The 19,984-nt window shown below is 46.1% G+C and overlaps 2 protein-coding genes across 5 annotated transcripts in view; both read left to right on the top strand.

The window, feature by feature from the left end:
- LOC310705151 (uncharacterized protein) overlaps positions 1-5,126 on the top strand; it is a 31,318-nt gene extending 26,192 nt beyond the window's left edge. The window contains exons 2-5 of one of the 2 annotated variants that reach the window (XM_083499649.1): positions 245-752; positions 946-1,074; positions 2,580-2,706; positions 3,636-5,126. In XM_083499649.1, coding sequence (XP_083355775.1) covers positions 336-752; positions 946-1,074; positions 2,580-2,706; positions 3,636-4,822 — 1,860 coding nt within the window. In that variant the 5' untranslated portion in view covers positions 245-335 and the 3' untranslated portion in view covers positions 4,823-5,126. The remainder of the gene's footprint in view (positions 1-244; positions 753-945; positions 1,075-2,579; positions 2,707-3,635) is intronic. The other variant, XM_083499650.1, reaches the window with a different exon arrangement.
- A 4,041-nt stretch (positions 5,127-9,167) lies between these two features.
- The window catches only part of LOC310705156 (uncharacterized protein), a 37,573-nt gene continuing 26,756 nt past the window's right edge, over positions 9,168-19,984 (top strand). For 2 of the 3 annotated variants that reach the window (XM_083499657.1, XM_083499658.1), the window contains exons 1-3: positions 9,168-10,012; positions 10,892-11,399; positions 11,593-11,721. In XM_083499657.1, the coding sequence (XP_083355783.1) occupies positions 10,983-11,399; positions 11,593-11,721 (546 nt within the window). In that variant the 5' untranslated portion in view covers positions 9,168-10,012; positions 10,892-10,982. Of the gene's footprint in view, positions 10,013-10,891; positions 11,400-11,592; positions 11,722-15,074; positions 15,202-16,111; positions 17,509-19,984 lie in introns of those variants that run through there. The other variant, XM_083499659.1, reaches the window with a different exon arrangement.

Genomic DNA, 19,984 nt, shown 5'->3' with positions numbered 1-19,984 from the left:
CCTCGCATTAATCTCTTCGCTTGCCTCCACATTTCCACAATCTCCCTTCTAGAGGCCTACATCATCTCTTCCTCCTCCTCCTCCTCCTCCTCCTCCTCCTTTTTTGAAAGATAGCTCAGAGTCTGGGCTGTGGTGCAGTCCTACCCTGGTTCCCAGCAAGACTCATCCATGCTTGCTCAGGGAACCTTTTTCTTCTCCTGATATTAGACAACTTTTGTAACTGAACAATGTATTTGCTTTGTAGGATTTGCTAGCGCCTCTCCTTAAGACAGACAGAACTTGGCAGAAGACCAAAGGCTTCCTTCCAATCTCTCAGAGGCTTCCTGAGAGCACAGATGGATGAGCAAGACTCAGCTGGCCCTAGAGCAGGAAGAGGCCATGCCAACCAAACTGGGAGCAGTGGGGGATTCTGGGAAAGCTCTGTGCAGAAGATCTTGGGTGAGGAGGACACCCTCTGCTCAAAGATACAGAGCCAGCAGGTGAGGCAGTTCTGCTTCCAGGAGGCCAAAGGACCCCGAGAGGTTTGCAGCCGACTCTACCACCTTTGCCACCAGTGGCTGAAGCCAGAAAGGCACACGAAAGCTGAGATGCTGGACCTGGTGATCTTGGAACAGTTCCTGGCTGTCCTTCCCCCGGAGATGGAGAGCTGGGTGAGGGAATGCGGAGCGGAGACCAGTTCCCAGGCGGTGGCCCTGGCCGAAGGTTTCCTCCTGAGTCAGGCAGAGGAGAGAGAGGAGGCAGAGAGAAAGCAGGTGAGCGAGACTTTCCTCTGGATACTTCAAAGAGGCTCCAAACAGGATGGAGAACATCCCATAATGGTCTGCTGATGGCCCATCCTTTTTCTGGGAATGAGATCTAACATCCTTAAAGTTTCTGTCTTTGTCATTCTCTTTTTAATATTTCTCATCATTCATTTACTGTTTTGAATTCTTGTTGTTCTTTCAGAAAAGAGATCATTTTGCAGAAATGGATCTGGATTCCTGTGAGGCAGATGAAAGAATGAAGCCAACAAGACCTCCATATTTATCTTTTCATGAGGGCAGAAGTGAAACAGCGGCTGTGGCACCAGATCAGGTCAGGGGAAGCTGCCTTGTGGGGACAGAGGCCGAGGGATGGAGCAATATCATGGACTGGTTGGGCACAGAGAAATGGTGGGAGGAAGCAGCCTGGGAACCAGGAAACGAAGACGTCTCAGAGCCCAAGGAGTGGAGGTGGAGGAAGGATGAGCGGTCAGAGGGAGAAGACTGGCAAGAGGAGGTGTCAGAAGCTGAAGGGGTAACAGGGCTTAGTGAGCTGGAAGACTCTGTGGCAGAATGCAGTCCAGAATCAGAGGCAGAAGAGGAAGGAGGCGAGTGGGAGGAGGGAGGTCGAGAGTCAGAGGTGAGTCAGGAGAAGGAGGAGCCACCGGGGGCTCCCTCTCCTGCCAGAATCCACCCTCCCTGCTTGTCTCTCAGAGCCAGGAAACATCTGACAACGGAGGAGCAAAGGCAGGCTGCACTCTTGCGCACTGTTCAGTCGCTTGCCAGAAACCCCAGAGAGGAGGGGACCTGGAAAGCTGTGGGCAGCCAGGGGCCTTCACTCTCGGCAACTGATTTAGTTAAGGAAGACGCTCAGGGAATGAGTTGTTGTTCTCATAAGGCCTGAAACTCAGCCAAGTCTGTGAATATTGTGTTCTTGTTGATAAAGAGTAAACTCCAGCTGTGAAGTGTGGGATTTCCTGCCCGTATAGCTCTGTCATACCAGCCTTCTGAATGTTGCCAGTGTTGGCAAACTAGCCCCCTCGGGAGAAGCTGGCCTCTCTCCCAGCTCCCGGAGCTTCTTACCGGTGATCTCCTCCGGCTGGTATCCCCACAGTCCAGGGAAATCTTGATAGGCGACATTTCCCAGCGTGGAAAATGCACACCCCCTCCATCCTTGCATACCAGCAAGAGAAAGGAGATAGTCAGAAAGCTATTTACATCCTTTTATTTCTGACTGTTCAGTTGTACAGAAAACATGTCCGATCAGTTCAATCTCCTCCTAGCAAGTGACTCAAACTTCCTTTACAAACGCAACAGGAAGGTCTCATATTACACTGAGAACAAAGCTTTGAGAAATCCCTGGAACATTGTTTCCCATAGCTAGCCACATCAATTGATCTAAACACCAAGCTGCCAGTTTGCAGCTGTGTTGTATCCATATCGTAACAGCCAGTAGGATTCATCTCCCCCTCTCCATGCCCCCATGAACCCCTTGAATTTGGCTCTAGGGCATTGGAAGGGAACCTCTACAGAACAACTCACGAGGAGAGGAGAAAGTGAACCCTTCCATCTTGCAAACTGGAATGCTTGCGTAGGCAGAATGATTTGAAAACCACAAGGTGGAGTACCACCTATTTGCACAAAGACGAATTCCCATAGTTAAAATGCAGAATAAAAGAATTCAATTAAAGCATTAAAATAGGTGCCCATAATTAAAATGTGCAGCAAAGCAATCTTATTGAAATAACACAGCAATTAACAGGAAGAAAACCACAGAGCATTGTGTAGCAGATCATATTTCTGCTGTCTCAGAGGAGGACATTTCCCTTTTTCTTTTAGGGTCCAGTGTGCTTTGAAGATGTCGCTGTTCGTTTGACAGACGAGGAGTGGGCGTTGCTGGATCCTGACCAGAGAGCTCTTCATAAGGACGTCATGGAGGAGAATTGGGGGGTCGTGGCCTCTCTTGGTAAGCCTCCGTGTGGGATCGTCCTATCTGCCAGGAAATTCAAGAAATACCTCTATGTGATAAACCTCATATAGTTTCACAGTGCCCATTACAACACCTGGGAACCTAACACCCCCAGAAGAAATAGTAAATTACAGCTTTTTCTGTGAACAATCTTCCTCCAGTTCTGCCACCCTCTACCACAGTCGGGCTGATCTGAACTGCCCAGGCATCTTAAATGTCAGCTTCAGAGTTGTTAGAAAAGATAAGTAGCTTCTGTCAGGTTTTCTGTTTTTGTTTTTGCTGCTGTCAGTCTTGGGTTGGCCAGAGAGATGACTGACATTGGAGATGGAGGGGATGCCATGACTGGGCCAAAGAACATCTGCCCCAGAGAAGAGCCAGGCTGATTGAATCTCAGGTAGTACTAGCAGTGTTAATAATAGCAATAATAATATTTTTTATGTATACGCTGACCATCTGGCTGGGTTGCTCCAGTCAATCTGGGAAGCTTCCAACACATATACAGTCGCATTTCTGGTTGCGAATGGGATCCGTTCCGGAGGTCCGGCCAGATCCCGAGGTTTTTGCAACCCGAGGATCACTGTTCTGCGCATGCGCATGGATTTGCTGCTTTAATAAGCTGATGTTTACGTAACCAGAGGGTTACGTAACCTGAGGTGCTACGGTATAAACATGAAACAGTAATAATAACAACAATCTAATCTAATGAAAAAAGTACAAAAACATTAAAATGAGTAACTTACTTCAAACAAAGCAAAATTCAACCATCGATTAGAATCCAATAATAAATACATTGGTTTATTACAAATAACAAAGGTAATAAACACACAGCCAACTGCCTTCTCTACAACAAATTTAATGAGCATTATTTCCTAACGGGGGGCTCCATTTGTTCCTGAGGCTCTAATCCCTTTTTCTCTCCATTGCAGATTGTGATGAATTGGAAAGCAAGAATAAAGGTGAGCACAACACAATCTGCAGAGTGGAGAAGGCGCGTAAAAATTTGCAGTGTGGAAAGAGCTGCAGTCAGAGCTCCCATTCCACTTCCCATAAACGAAATCTCATTGGAAAGAAACCCTATCAGCACATTGCATGTGGAAAGATGTTCAGTACAAGGTCCTCTCTCACTTCCCATCAAAGAATTCATACAGGGGAGAAACCCTATCAGTGTGTGGAATGTGGAAAGAGCTTCAGTAGGAATGACCATCTCAATACCCATCAAAGAATTCATACAGGGGAGAAACCCTATCAGTGCATGGAATGTGGAAAGAGCTTCAGTAGGAGCGACCATCTCAATACCCATCAAAGAATTCATACAGGGGAGAAACCCTATCAGTGCATGGAATGTGGAAAGAGCTTCACTGATAGCTCCCATCTCACTTCCCATCACAGAATTCATACAGCGGAGAAACCCTATCAGTGCATGGAATGTGGAAAGAGCTTCAATTACAGCTCCCATCTCACTTCCCATCAAAGAATTCATACAGGGGAGAAACCCTATCAGTGCGTGGAATGTGGAAAGAGCTTCAGTATGAGCTCCGATCTCACTAAGCATCAAAGAATTCATACAGGGGAGAAACCCTATCAATGCGTGGAATGTGGAAAGAGCTTCACTGATAGCTCCTCTCTCACTAGGCATCAGAGAATTCATACAGGGGAGAAACCCTATCAGTGCATGGAATGTGGAAAGAGCTTCAGGAGGAGCTCCAATCTCACTAGGCATCAGAGAATTCATACAGGGGAGAAACCCTATCAGTGCATGGAATGTGGAAAGAGCTTCAGTCAGAGCTCCAATCTCACTTCCCATCAAAGAATTCATACAGGGGAGAAACCCTATCATTGTATGGAATGTGGAAAGAGCTTCAGTTTGAGCTCCAATCTCACTTCCCATCAAAGAATTCATACAGGGGAGAAACCCTATCAGTGCATGGAATGTGGAAAGAGCTTCAGTCAGAGCTCCTCTCTCACTTCCCATCAAATACTTCATACAGGAGAGAAGCCCTATCAGTGTGTGGAATGTGGAAAGAGCTTCACTCATAACTCCTCTCTCACTTCCCATCAAAGAACCCATACAGGGGAGAATCACGGAATTGTAGAATTGTGGAGCTGGAAGTGAACCCTGGTGCAATCTATTCCACCCCATGTGATGCAGGCATAGTAAGTAAAGCATCCATGACAGATGACCATCCAATTTTCACTTGCAAACCTCAAAGGATGGAAATTCCCGCACTCCCAAGGGATCCTATCCACTAACAGCTCTTGCTGTCAAAAAGGTCTTCCGCATGTTTAGTTAGTCTTTTTTTAAAATAAAAAAAAACTTGAAGGCATTGGTTTGTGTCCTTCCCTATGTTTGGCGGCTCCCAATTGAGTGTTAAAACAATACAGCATTAAATATTAAAACTATTATTAAACTATTAAAAATAGCTATATGCGCAAAGAAGGGCTCCCCCCCCCCCCCGCGTCCTGAATCTTCCATCACTCAGCTTCATTGGATGCCTGGGACTTCTCTGGCCACTTTTTCCAGGCCAGGCACAATTTCACAAACTTCCATCATGTTGCCTCTTCCTCATTGCTCTAAACCAGCTTTTCTCCACCTGTGGGTCCTCAGATGTTGTTGGACTACGACTCCCATCACCCCTAGCTAGCAAGGCCAGAGCTCAGGGATGATGGGAGTTTTAGTCCAACAATATCTAGGGACCCACAGTTTGAGAACCGCTGCCTAAACTAAGAAGTCCCAAACCCTCCTGCAACCTTTCCAAATATGTCAAAATAAAAAAATTCCTTCCTGTAGCACCTTAAAGACCAACTAAGTTAGTTCTTGGTATGAGCTTTCGTGTGCATGCACACTTCTTCAGATACACTGAAACAGAAGTTGCCAGATCCTTCTATATAGTGAGAAGGTGGGGAGGGGTATTACTCAGAAGGGTGGTGGGAATGGGAGATTGGCAGATAGCTGAGATGAGCCTGTTGACGACTCTTAACGACTGTAATAGGTCTTACAGGAAAAGGCAAGGGGTGAGAAGGTGAGAAATGGCTTAGTCATGTATAATGGGATAAGAATCCAATGTCTTTGTTCAAACCAGGTCTTTAAGGTGCTACTGGAAGGAATTTTTTTATTTTGACTATGGCAGACCAACATAGTATCTGTAACTTTCCAAATATGGGAAGTCATTGCCGCGTCTCTTGGATCATTTTCTTCACCCCTTTCTGTACCTTTTCCAACTTTGCAACCTCGTTTTCGAGGGGAGGCAACCGGATCTGTGCGCCCTACAGCATTGCAAAGTAATAGCGTCCCCTTTATTTCCCACCCGTTTCCTAATTAATCCTGGCATGGGCTGCGGAGCTCATACCTTTGATCCAGTCACTCTGTTTGGGTAAGAAACAGATGAGAAGTGCACTTACGGCAAGTGCAGAACCCAAAGAAAAACAATATAAACTCTACCATTTCCTTGGTGCAGATGGCCTACTGAGTTGACCCAGGAAAGTTCTGGGTGGGGCTGCGCTTTTCCTGTTTTTCATAGCTTCTCTGCTTACACAAAGGAGACTGAACAGCTGGCAGACAGTCTTCATGAGTCCAATTCTGGCCTGCGTTAACAGAAGTGCAGTGTCCAAGGGAAGTCATAGTACTGATCTATTCTGTCTTGGTCAAACCCCACCTAGAGTCCTGGGTTCTATTCTGGGCACCCCAGTTGAAGAAGGGTATGGACAAGCTGGGGGTGCTTAGCCTGTGAAGGAGGAGACTGAGACAGGATCTGAGAGTCATCTTCAAATCTCTCTAGAGCTGCCACATGGAAGATGGAGCAAGCTTGTTTTCTCCAGTGTGGTGTAGTGGTTAAGTGTGGTAGACTCATAATCTGGTGAACCGGGTTCGCTTCCCCACTCCTCCACATGCAGCTGCTGGGTGACCTTGGGCTAGTCACACTTCTCCGAAGTCTCTCAGCCCCACTCACCTCACAGTGTTTGTTGTGGGGGAGGAAGGGAAAGGAGAATGTTAGCAGCTTTGAGACTCCTTAGGGTAGTGATAAAGCGGGATGTCAAATCCAAACTCCTCCTCCTCCTCCTCCTTCTTCCTGCTCTGGAGGGTAGGACTCAAACCAGTGGCTTCAAGTTACAAGAAAAGTGATTGCAACTAAACATCAAGAAGAACGTCCTGATAGTAAGAGCTGCTCGACAGTGCAAAGGTGGTGGGCTCTCCTTCCTTGGAGGTTCTGATCCTGAAGTTGGGTGGCCATCTGTCCTGGGTGCTGTAGTTGAGATTCCCGCATTGCAAGGGGTTGGACCAGACAGCCCTCAGGGTCTCTTCCAACGACACAATTCTGTGGTTCTAGGGGGAGAATGTGGGGGCAGTAGAATTACACTACACCCAAAGCCTCTTTGTTTCCACAACATGTCCAAAACAATGGCACAACTTTGCAACTGGCTTGAGGGCAACTTCCCTCTCGTTGAGGCCCATGAGAGGGTCTCTCCTGCACAAAGCTACTTCTTCTCAACACGCTCACTCTACAATGCCAGAGCTCTGTTTCCCAAGAAACCAGAAGCCTTTCTCTTGGGCATTGTCGGCCAATTGGTGCCAAAGAAAGACAGGACTTTCTTTATGTATGCCACTACAGCAGCAAGAATTCTCATCGCAAAGTATTGGAAGACACAGGATCTACCCACTCTGGAAGAATGGCAGATGAAGGTGATAGACTATATGGGACTGGCTGAAATGACTGGCAGAATCCGAGCCCAGGGGAAAGAGACGGCGGAAGAAGATTGGAAGAAATTCAAAATTTACCTTAAGAAATATTGTAAAATTAATGAGTGCTAAAATGTTGAGGTTATAGAAAGAAGGGGACTACAGCTGTAAAAGATTAAGTAAAAGAAAAGAACAAGGAAAAATTAGATAAATTTTAGGGGGAGGATTTGCTGAAACAAATTTGGAAATTGGGATGCAGAAAGGGGAGGTACGGGGAAGTCGGTGAAGTAAGGTTTAAGAAAAAAGGATTTGAAATTATACATGTTTGTTTATGTGTGTTTTTTTGTTTGTATTGTGTATTGTTTGTGTTTATATAAATTGTGAAAAACCAATAAAAATTTTATTTAAAAAAAATAGAATGCCAGAGCTCTGGATGTGGTGCAAGTCAGGATTTTTTAGGCTGCCCTTGATTGCCCTGTGGACCATTCTCCAAGTAAACAGGCTGGATTCTTTGGAGTCTCCCAATTCACTTAGAAGCTTTGTTAAGGAGAACCCAGAACCCACCGTTTTTTGTTGCCTTACGGTTCCCCATTTCATCTGCTTAGCCAATCCAAATATTCACGGCCAACAGGTCCCGCCCCTGTCTCCAGCAACTCTCTCCCATGGGAATGGCTTGGCAAGAAGGTGGCTGCTGTTGTCACTTGTCTCCCCTTCTTCTCTCTGTGAGAATCCAGGGAACGGGAAGGGGAAAGAAACCAAGCTAGAAGATGATCACAGGTTGTTGTTTGTTTTTTTTTGGGGGGGGGGCTTCTTAACAGTCCTGTGCAGCACCTTGAAGGCTCTCCGATTCTGACTGCAGTCCTACATGGGAGCCACTTCCTTTGTGGGATTTGTCAGCCCCTCTGAGGTCCCCCCATGGCACCTGCTCAGCTGAGAGGAGGGTGTCATAGCACAGGTAGCAAATCAGCTGCTGCTCCGTCCCTTGAGGGATTCCCCACCTCACTTAATTGGCCAAATATTCCAAAAGGGCATCACCCGCCACTATATAAACCCTCTCACCCCCGGCAGCAGCAATGAGGTGGTACAGCTTTCGGGTGCTAAGAGTGTGTCCCTGCTTTGGGAGGGGGAACACAGCCCCCCCAGCAAAGTTTGGGGGATGAGCCAAGATGTATAGCCGGACACTGGAAGGCAAAATGTTGCAGGGATTTATGTATAATGGGGGGGGGGGTTGCCCCTGCAGCAGATATCATGCACATGCAGCCCACTACCAAAATCAGCACCATCACTTTTGTGACTTTTCTGACTTGTCCCCACAAAACACTTCTTCACAGTTTCTTCCTATCTGGTCAAAGGGCCTTTGCTGCAAAATACCAAATGTAAGAATTCACTGATCAATGTATCTCTGTACTGGCTCACTGGGAAAACTTCAGAAATTCATATAGACATGTGAGCTCAGCTACTCAGCAGCCCCTCTGCCTGAGGGATAAGTAGCTAATAAAAGTTTGGGTTCTCTTTTGATCGGGGATTCCATCTTGCTTCGTCTTGTGGCAGGTGGCTGACCCATGGAAGAGGGAGCCAGCTTGTTTTCTCCTGCCCTAGAGGGGAGGGAGCACCCAGAAGAAGGGACCCAGAGGACCAGAAAGCAGTTTCTGCTGCCTAAAGAGCAGGGAGAACCTTCTGACGGGAAGAGCAGCAGAATCCCTTGGGAGATGGCGGACTCTCCTGCCTTGGAGGTTTTGAAGCAGAGGTTGGATGCTGTGGGTGAGATTCCTGCCTTGCAGGGGGGCTGGAATAGATGACCCTTAGGGCTCCCTCCCAGTCTAGGATGAGGTTCCTTGCTTCCTGCAAACCCCTTTTCCCTGCAACCTCTTCCTCCAGTTTCTGGCCAAGGGAGGGAGCGGATCAGAGACCAACCAAGAGCGTCCCCTCAAAATGAGCATCTCTGGGATTGTGCAATGCGGGAGAGAAAAGGCAGAGAGGACTGAGCAGGGTGGACTCGGCTTTGCAAGGTGTGGTGTTTGCTCCTTGGATGGGGCAAGGAAAGGGTTAAAATGGGTGTGATGTGATTGGCCAGTGAGAATGCAAGGGGGGATTGAAAGAGAGTGGGAGGTTTGAAAAGTCAGCTGTGGTTTGGGAGTTGCGAGTTTGTCAGTTGGATGAAGGAAGAGGGTGCAATAGGCAGTGGAATGGTCGAGTTGTGTTGTGAGAGAGTGAGAGGAATTGTTAGGGAGTTAGAGAGATAGTTGGGAATACTTTACTTTGAAGTTGTTAGGAACTAATATCTAAGAAACTGACAAGAGAAAAAAACACCGAAACCATACGCTTATTCCTGCACTTAAAAATAAACTTGATTATTTGTTTATGTTAACAACTGTCTGGACTCTGTGTGTCCCCGTGAGAAGCGGGGTGGTGGCAACAAAGAAAGCAACCGCAGTGGAGGCAGAGGGTCAATAGACCATGAAACGACACTAGGGTTAAAGGGAACTGAGCTGCATTCCTAGAGAGGACAGGAAGTAAAGGGGGGCCAGGTCCTCCAGAGGAAAAGCCCCTCCCTCCCCTTCCTGCAAGTGGGGGGGGGTTGCTTTCCTCTGCTGCAAAGGCTGCCTTGCTCTCTTCCAGGGGGATCTGGTGAGTCCCTTCCTCCCCCCCCCCCCCGAGGGTGCAGTGGGGAGAAGGGGGGGGTCCCAGGGCTGCAGCAGGGGAGGGTGGCTCATGTGGGGGGGGGAGCCCTGGGAGCAGGGGGTCTTGCCAGGGAGGGGCGAGGTCGCAGGAACTGTCTCCTTCCTTTAGATCTTTTTTTGGGGGGGGTTCCCGCCCCCCCTTCCAGAAGAAAAATTATTCAGAGCCCCCTGGGAAATCTAGCAGATAGAAATCTCGCTTCTTTAAATAAGGCTATCAGTAGGACTTCTGCTGTGTGTGACACGGGTCAGCGTCATTGCACAACAGAGGAAACACGTGTGAATGGTTGCTCCCAAACCTCTTCCTTTGTTTCCCTTCTTTCTTTCTCCTTATTGGCAGAGGAGGCCAGCCAACCAGATCAAGCCAAGCTTTATGAGGAGCTGGGTATGTTGAGTTGGAGAAGAGGAGACAGAGAGGAGATGGGAGAGCCATGTCACCTGGGCGCAGGATTCCAACCAATGGCTTCAAGCTACAAGAAAGGAGATTCGGACTCAACACTCCTAGTCATTTTTCACGAGGCACCAATGAGGCCCTTGTCAATCAGTTCTGATTTCATGCATCGACTAGAAGGAAGGAGCAACCAGGCTGATTCGCCTCACATTAATCTCTTCGCTTGCCTCCACATTTCCACAATCTCCCTTCTAGAGGCCTACATCTCCTCCTAATCCTCCTCCTCCTCCTCCTTTTTTGAAAGATAGCTCAGAGTCTGGGCTGTGGTGCAGTCCTACCCTGGTTCCCAGCAAGACTCATCCATGCTTGCTCAGGGAAACTTTTTCTTCTCCTGATATTGTACAGCTTTTGTAACAGAACAATGTATTTGCTTTGTAGGATTTGCTAGAGCTTCTCATTCAGACAGAGAGAACTTGGAAGAAGAACAAAGGCTTCCTTCCAATCTCTCAGAGGCTTCCTGAGAGCACAAATGGATGAGCGAGACTCAGCTGGCCCTGAAGCAGGAAGAGGCCATGCCATCCAAACTGGAAGCAGTGGGGGATTCTGCGAAAACTCTGTGCAGAAGATCCTGGGTGAGGAGGACACCCTCCCCTCAGAGGTGCAGAACCAACAGTTGAGGCAGTTCTGCTGCCAGGAGGCCAAAGGACCCCGAGAGGTTTGCAGCCGACTCTACCACCTTTGCCACCAGTGGCTGAAGCCAGAAAGGCACACGAAAGCTGAGATGCTGGATCTTGTGATCTTGGAGCAGTTCCTGGCTGTCCTTCCACCAGAGATGGAGAGCTGGGTGAGGGACTGTGGAGCGGAGACCAGTTCCCAGGCAGTGGCCCTGGCTGAAGGTTTCCTTCTGAGTCAGGCAGAGGAGAGAAAGCAGGCAGAGAGAAAGCAGGTGAGAGAGACTTTCCTCTGGATACTCCTAAGGGGCTCCAAACAGGATGGAGAACATCCCATAATGGTCTGCTGATGGCCCATCCTTTTTCTGGGAATGAGATCTAACATCCTTAAAGTTTCTGTCTTTGTCGTTCTCTTTTTAATATTTCTCATCATTCATTTACTGTTTTGAATTTTTGTTGTTCTTTCAGAAAAGAGATCATTTTGCAGAAATGGATCTGGATTCCTGTGAGGCAGATGAAAGAATGAAGCCAACAAGACCTCCATATTTATCTTTTCATGGGGGCAGAAGGGAAGCAGCGGCTGTGGCACCAGATCAGGTCAGGGGAAGCTATTTTGTGGGGACAGAGGCCAAGGGATGGAGCAATGTCATGGACTGGTTGGGCACAGAGGAATGGTGGGAGGAAGCAGCCTGGGAACCAGGAAACGAAGACGGCTCAGAGCCCAAGAAGTTGAGGTGGAGGAAGGATGAGCAGTCAGAGGGAGAAGACTGGCAAGAGGAGGTGTCAGAAGCTGAAGGGGCAACAGGGCTTGGTGAGCTGGGAGACTCTGTGGCAGAATGCAGTGCAGAATCAGAGGCAGAAGAGGGAGGAGGCGAATGAGAGGAGGAAGGTCGAGAGGCAGAGGTGGGTCAGGAGAAGGAGGAGCCACCGGGGGCTCCCTCTCCTGCCAGAATCCACCCTCCCTGCTTGTCTCTCAGAGCCAGGAAACATCTGACAACGGAGGAGCAAAGGCAGGCTGCACTCTTGCGCACTGTTCAGTCGCTTGCCAGAAACCCCAGAGAGGAGGGGACCTGGAAAGCTGTGGGCAGCCAGGGGCCTTCACTCTCGGCAACTGATTTAGTTAAGGAAGACGCTCAGGGAATGAGTTGTTGTTCTCATGAGGCCTGAAACTCAGCCAAGTCTGTGAATATCGTGTTTTTGCTGATAAAGAGTAAATTCCAGCTGTGAAGTGTGGGATTTCCTACCCGTATAACTTTGTGACTCCAGCCTTCTGAATATCGCCAGTAGGATTCATCTGTAGTTGCTGTTTCCATGGAATCCTAGAGTTGAAAGGGACCCAAAGGGTCATCAAGTCCAACCCCCTGCACTGCAGGAATCTCAGCTAGATCATCCAAGACAGATGGCCATCTAAACTAGGCTTCTTTTATTTCTTTATTCATCACTGAATGCTAAAATAGGCTTCTAAGCAGTGGACAGACGAGAACAAATAGTGGCCAGGATTCACCTAACCAGTGCCATCCGCTGCAAAATGGGGCCTGCCTCCCACTCCTCCCCTTCTCCATGCCCCCATGAACCCCTTGAATTTGGCTCTAGGGCATTGGGAGGGAACCTCCCCAGAACAACTCATGAGGAGAGGAGAAAGTGGATCCTTCCATCGAGGAAACTGGAATGCTTGCGTAGGCAGAATGACTTGAAAACCACAAGGTAGAGTACCAACTATTTGCTCAAAGACGAATACCCATAGTTAAAATGCAGAATAAAAGAATTCAATTAAAGCGTTAAAATAGGTGCCCATAATTAAAACATGCACAAAGCAATCCTATTGAAATAACAGCATAGGTCGGAGCCAAACAGTATAAATTGAGAGCATTTGCAGATGACTTAGTATTGACGTTACAGGAGCCAGAATCTAGTACTAAAAGGGTTTTAGAATTAATTCAAGAATTTGGTCAAGTGGCAGGATTTAAACTGAACAAGCTAAAAACTAAGGTTTTAGAGAAAAAATTAACACTGATAGAAAGAGAGAGGTTTCAGAATGAGACAGGCCTGACAGTGGTTAAGAAAGTGAAATACCTGGGGATTAATATGACAGCCAAAAATGGGAACTTATTTAAAGATAATTATGAAAAATGTTGGACGGAAGTGAAAAAAGATTTAGAATTCTGGTCAAATTTGAAGCTTTCACTGTTGGGCTGAATTGCTGTGATAAAAATGAATGTATTGCCTAGAATGTTGTTTTTATTTCAGATATTGCAAATTGTGGACACGATGGATTGTTTTAAGAAGTGGCAGAGAGATATCTCTAGATTTGTCTGGCAGGGCAAGAAGCCCAGAATAAAATTTAAGATATTAACTGATGCAAAGGAAAGGGGTGGATTTGCCCTGCCAGACTTTAAACTTTATTATGAATCAGCAGCTTTTTGCTGGTTGAAAGAATGGCTACTTCTTGAAAATGCAGACATTTTGGATTTAGAAGGTTTTAACAACGTATTTGGATGGCATGCATATTTATGGTATGATAAGGTCCAAGCACATAAAGCATTTAAAAATCATATTGTCAGGAAAGCATTGTTTAATGTTTGGATAAGATACAAGGATTTATTGGAAAACAAAACCCCAAGGTGGTTGTCACCGATGGAAGCGAAAGCTCTGAAAAGGCTCAATATGGAGGCCAAATGGCCGAAATATTGGGAAATTTTGGAACAAGAAGGAGACAAATTGAAATTGCAGAGTTTCGAGAAATTAAAAAACAAAGTGAGAGATTGGCTTCATTATTATCAGATAATGGAGGCATATAATTTGGACAAGAAACTCGGCTTCCAGGTGGAAAAATCAAAACTAGAAACAGTACTGTTAGAACCCAAAACTAAGAATTTGTCAAGAATGTATAACTTGCTGTTGAAATGGAATACTCAGGATGAAACGGTGAAATCTGCTATGATTAAGTGGGCACAAGATGTTGGACATAATATTATGTTTGCTGACTGGGAACAGTTATGGACCACAGGTATGAAGTTTATGGCATGTAATGCCCTAAGAGAGAATATTATGAAAATGAAATACAGGTGGTACATGACCCCAGTCAAGCTAGCAAAAATCTATCATTTGCCCGATAATAAATGCTGGAAATGTAAAGAAACTGAAGGTACATTCTTTCACCTTTGGTGGACGTGCCCAAGGATTAAGACTTTCTGGGAAATGATATATAATGAACTGAAAAAGGTATTTAAATATACCTTCTTGAAGAAACCAGAGGCCTTTCTCCTAGGCATAGTCAGCCAATTGGTGCCAAAGAAGGACAGAACTTTTTTTATGTATGCTACAACAGCAGCAAGAATACTCATTGCAAAGTATTGGAAGACACAAGATTTACCCACTTTGGAAGAATGGCAGATGAAGCTGATGGACTATATGGAACTGGCGGAAATGACTGGCAGAATCTGAGACCTGGGAGAAGAGTCGGTGGAAGAAGATTGGAAGAAATTCAAAGATTATCTACAGAAATACTGTAAAATTAATGAATGTTAGAATGATGTTGGATAGTAATTAAGTGGTTTCCAGCTGTAATGCTCTAAGGGAATATGAAAAAAGGGTTATAAATAGGTAAAAATCTAATGCTATTACTTTTAAGATCAAGGATTAGGATAATTAAAGAGGGTAAGGATTTGATGAACCAACAGATTGAAGTGGAATACAAAAAAGGGAGGTAGGAGGAGGTCCGGGAAACAAGCTAAAGGAAAATAAGTTATGGAAAATCTGTGTGTTTTTAACTATTTTTGTTTTGTATTTTTGTTATTTTTTCATTTTTATTGTAATATTTTAAAAATCTTAAATATCTTATGAAATAACACAGCATAATAAGCGGAATAACAAGAAGGAAACAACAGAGCATTGTGTAGCAGATCATATTTCTGCTGTCTCAGAGGAGGACATTTCCCCTTTTCTCTTAGGGTCCAGTGTGCTTTGAAGATGTCGCTGTTCATTTCACGGATGAGGAGTGGGCGTTGCTGGATCCTGACCAGAGAGCTGTGTATAAGGACGTCATGGAGGAGAATCGTGGGATCGTGGCCTCTCTTGGTAAGCCTTCGTGTGGGATCATCCTATCTGCCTGGAAATTCAAAAAATACCTCTATGTGACAAACCTCATATATTTCACAGCACCCCCTACAACACCTGGAACCTAACACCCCCACATGAAATAGTAGATTACAGTTTTTTCCGTGAACAATCTTCCTCCAGTTCTGCCTCCTTCAACCACAGTTGGGCTGATCTGAACTGCCCAGGCATCTTAAATGTCAGCTTCAGAGTTGTTAGAAAAGATAAGTAGCTTCTGTCAGGTTTTCTGTTTTTGTTTTTGCTGCTGTCAGTCTTGGGTTGACCAGAGAGATGACTGACATTGGAGATGGAGGGGATGCCATGACTGGGCCAAAGAACATCTGCCCCAGAGAAGAGCCAGGCTTATTGAATCTCAGTTAGTACTAGCAGTGATAACAATAATAATAATAATAATTTATTTTTATACCCTGACCATCTGGTTGGGTTACTCCAGCCAATATGGGAAGCTTCCAACACATATACAGTGGTACCTCTGGTTTCAAATAGGGTCTGTTCCGGAGGTCCGGCCAGATTTTCGCAACCCGAGGATCACTGTTCTGCGCATGCGCATGGATTTGCTGCTTTTATAAGCTGACGTTTACGTAACCAGAGGATTACGTAACCTGAGGTGCTATAGTATAAACATCAAACAGTAATAATAACAACAATATAATCTAATGTAAAAAGTACAAAAAAATTAAAATGAGTAACTTACTTCAAACAAAGCAACATTCAACCATTGATTAGAATCCAATAATAAATATATTGGTTTATTACAAATAACAAAGGTAATGAACACTGCCTTCTTTACAACAAATTTAATGAGCATTATTCCATAACTGGGGGCTCCATTTGTTCCTGAGGCTCTAATCCCTTTTTCTCTCCATTGCAGATTGTGATGAATTGGAAAGGAAGAACAAAGGTGACCACAACACAATCTGCAGAGTGGAGAAGGCACGTAAATATTTGGAGTGTGGAAAGAGCTGGAGTCAGAGCTCCCATTCCACTTCCCATCAACGAAATTTCTTTGGAAAGAAACCCTATCGGTGCTTAGAATGTGGAAAGAGCTTCAGTCAGAGCTCCTCTCTCATTTCCCATCAAAGAATTCATACAGGGGAGAAACCCTATCAGTGTGTGGAATGTGGAAAGAGTTTCAGTCAGAACTTCTCTCTAACTTCCCATCAAAGAATTCATACAGGGGAGAAACCCTATCGGTGCGTGGAATGTGGAAAGAGCTTCAGTACGAGCTCCTCTCACACTAGGCATCAGAGAATTCATACAGGGGAGAAACCCTATCAGTGCATTGAATGTTTAAAGAGCTTCAGTAGCAGCTCCGATCTCACTTCCCATCGAAGAATTCATACAGGGGAGAAACCCTATCAGTGTGTGGAATGTGGAAAGAGCTTTAGTAGAAGCCCCGATCTCACTAAACATCAAAGAATTCATTCAGGGGAGAAACCCTATCAGTGTGTCGAATGCGGAAAGAGCTTCAGTAGCAGTTCCGATCTCACTAAACATCAAAGAATTCATACAGGGGAGAAACCCTATCAGTGTGTCGAATGTGGAAAGAGCTTCGCTGATAGCTCCCATCGCACTTCCCATCAAAGAATTCATACAGGGGAGAAACCATATCAGTGTGTGGAATGTGGAAAGAGCTTCGCTCATATCTCCAAACTCACTTCCCATCAAAGAATTCATACAGGGGAGAATCACGGAATTGTAGAATTGTGGAGCTGGAAGTGAACCCTGGTGCAATCTATTCTACCCCGTGCGATGCAGGCATAGCAAATAAAGCATCAATGACAGATGACCATCCTAATTCACTTGAAAACCTCAAAGGATGGAAATTCCAGCACTCCCAAGAGAGTATAATCCACTAACAGCTCTTGCTATCAAAAAGTTCTTCCACATGATTAGTCAGTCTTGGTTTTTCTTAAAAAAAAAACACCTTGAAGCCATTGGTATGTGTCCTATCCTGTGGAGTAGGAAAAAACGAACTAGAAACTATAAAAAAACCTTTCCTTCCCCAGAATTTAAATAATTAACAAAAAATCAGGAAGCATTCCTTGACTTCCTATCCTCTCTTTCCATGGTTCCTTTTAACTCCGATTTGTTTATTCCGATGTTCTGAAATGCCTCTCAAACGTAGTGTTGTGTCGTTTTGTTTTAATTCCAGAAGTGCAATATTATTGATTATATCCTCCTGAGTTTCTCTTACTGTGGCTAGCTCTGTTTTCATTCTATCTTGATCCCTTTTTATCTCTCAATTCTCTTCTTTCTTTCTTTTAACTGTCTCCTCCAAAGCTTGGACTGGTTTTTCCATACCATTAGTTTTCCTGGATAGTGTTTTGATTTCTGTTGTCAATTTGCCCACCTTTTTGGTGTTATTTTGTAAATCTTTTCCTAATTCCACCAGGATCTCTGCTATATTGGAATCTCCTTAGGTGGTCTCCCTTTTAGTTTGGGTGGTTTCTTCTGTGCACCCATGTTTTTTTCTGTTAGACGATTCCCCCCCCCCCCCGAGGGTCTCCGCTCAGTGTCTCTCCCACTGTTGTCTTGGGGAATATTTTTTTATTTTGTTTCACTTGTAGTAACCTATGTTATCCATCATTTGAGAACCACGATATTGTTCTCCCTTTGGTCTTCTTTCCTTTTCATCCCTTTCCCAAAATGGAAAACTTTTCTCCCAGCTGTCGCCCACAGGGTCAACATTTTCTGCCACCCACCCCCACCACCCTCCGACGACCACCGTCAGTCATGGGGTCACAGAAGTATGGTTTCTGAACTGGCTGGATCTAGAGTCTGGATACATCAAAGAAGCGCTTCACTTAAAGGTGTTGTAAATTCAAACACTGAAAACAGGTAGAGAAAATCAGGACTCCACTGCACCATCCGGTGGCACAATGTTATATTGCACATACAATGCATATCAATCATTTTTTCTTTGCCAATCTAATGATGATGATAATGATTTATTATTTATATCTCACCCATCTGGCTGGGTTTCCCCAGCCACTCTGGGCGGCTCCCAATTGAACGTTAAAACAATACAGCATTAAATATTAAAACTGAAAACTATTATCAAACTATTAAAAATAAAATAAATAAATGTAGCTGAGTTTGCAGGGACGAATTTGGGAGGGGAGTCAGGCCCTTGGCCAAAAAGGTAGGGTTTCCCCTAACCTGTCCCATCTCCTGGGGGGAGGGGAGCAGGGATTCCCCTAATGTCATCTCATTGGATCCTGCAGGGAATGACATGGGGGTGGAGCACAACCCCCCAGCTAAGTTTGGAGGATGGGCCAAGAAGTATAGCTGGTCATTGGAAGGCAAACGTACCCAAAGCCTTCAAAATGTGCACTTCCCTCCATTTTGCAACACAATTCCCCAGCTTAGCAATGTGTACTGGGGTCAAGCAGGCATCATCAACATTGTCTTTTACTTCAGTTCATAAAATTTATACACCGCTTGATTTTAAAAGCAGCAACCACCACACAAAAAATGATCAATACCAGAACAGAGTCCTTAAGAATGGAACAGAGGTTGGCTGGCACATGGTGCATCAGAATGGAACAGAGGTTGGCTGGCACATGGTGCATCAGGAGGAAGGAGGGTGAGTGCCTTGCACGAGTGCTAATCTTTCCACTAGCGTAATTTAGTTGAATTACCACCCACTACTGTTTTATGGGGACATGGGTGGCGCTGTGGTCTAAACCACTGAGCCTAGAGGGCTTGCCAATCTGTAGGCTGGCGTTTCAAATCCCTGCGATGGATTGAGCTCCTGTTGCTCGGTCCCTGCTCCTGTCATCCTAGCAGTTCGAAAGCACGTCAAAGTGCAAGTAGATAAATAGGTACCGCTGCAGCAGGAAGGTAAACAGTGTTTCTGTGCGCTGCTCTGGTTTCACCAGAAGTGGCTTAGTCATGCTGGCCACATGACCCGGAAGCTGTACGCCGGCTCCCTCGGCCAATAAAGCGAGATGAGCGCCGCAACTCCAGAGTCATTTGCGACTGGACTTAACTGTCAGGGGTGTCAGGATCATCCTACGCGCAAGTAGGACTCCGATAGAGACACATGCCCAACTGACATGTTCTCTCCCTCCTGGTCAGTTGTTCGGGAGCTTCAAAAGCTTTCTCCAGCCGAACATCACAGCGACTGATACCAAAAGGTATTAACACTCTTAGAAACAGCAGAGTGTTAGCAGTTTGCTGGTGCTGGTCCCGGGGGGGGGGGGTTTACCGTGTGGCGAGGTCCGAGTCTAGTCCAAGGTCAAGGGTGCAGTATGGAGGCTGTCCATCAAAGCTGAAGCGGGGTCCAAGGCAGGGAGTCAGGTGAGGTCAGGAACTAAGGCTTGGGACTGGGGCTGGCTGGCTTTTATCTGCCCCAAGGCATAGGGCGGCCCCAGTCCACAGGTGACTCACCTCTCCTGGCCTGCACTCCTCCTGCGAGAACTTAGTTCCCTCTGCCTCTCTGCCCTGAGCCTCTGCAGCTCAGGAGAGGCTGGAGGGTTACCGGACCCAGAGGCAACCCCAGCTTCCTCTGACGGGGCTGAGAGTGGAGCACCTGCAGGCAATGGGTCCTCCATCACCTCCGGAGCCAGAGCAGACTCAGCTGATGCCTGCTCCTGAGGATCCGGCACGGATAAGGACCGTTCAGGCTCATGCCCCAGCCCCGGCTCAGCTGGTCCTGGAGGTGGGGACTCCTGTGCAGGCTGGGATTCCTCAGGTTCAGCCTCCGAGTCCGAATCCCAGGCCATCACACTGCTTAACA

This window comes from Podarcis liolepis (assembly GCF_965112155.1).
Source record: "Podarcis liolepis genome assembly, chromosome: 4".
NCBI lineage: Eukaryota > Metazoa > Chordata > Lepidosauria > Squamata > Lacertidae > Podarcis > Podarcis liolepis.
The sequence above is the reverse complement of the archived record's forward strand: the minus strand, read 5'-3'. Positions and strand labels throughout refer to the sequence as shown.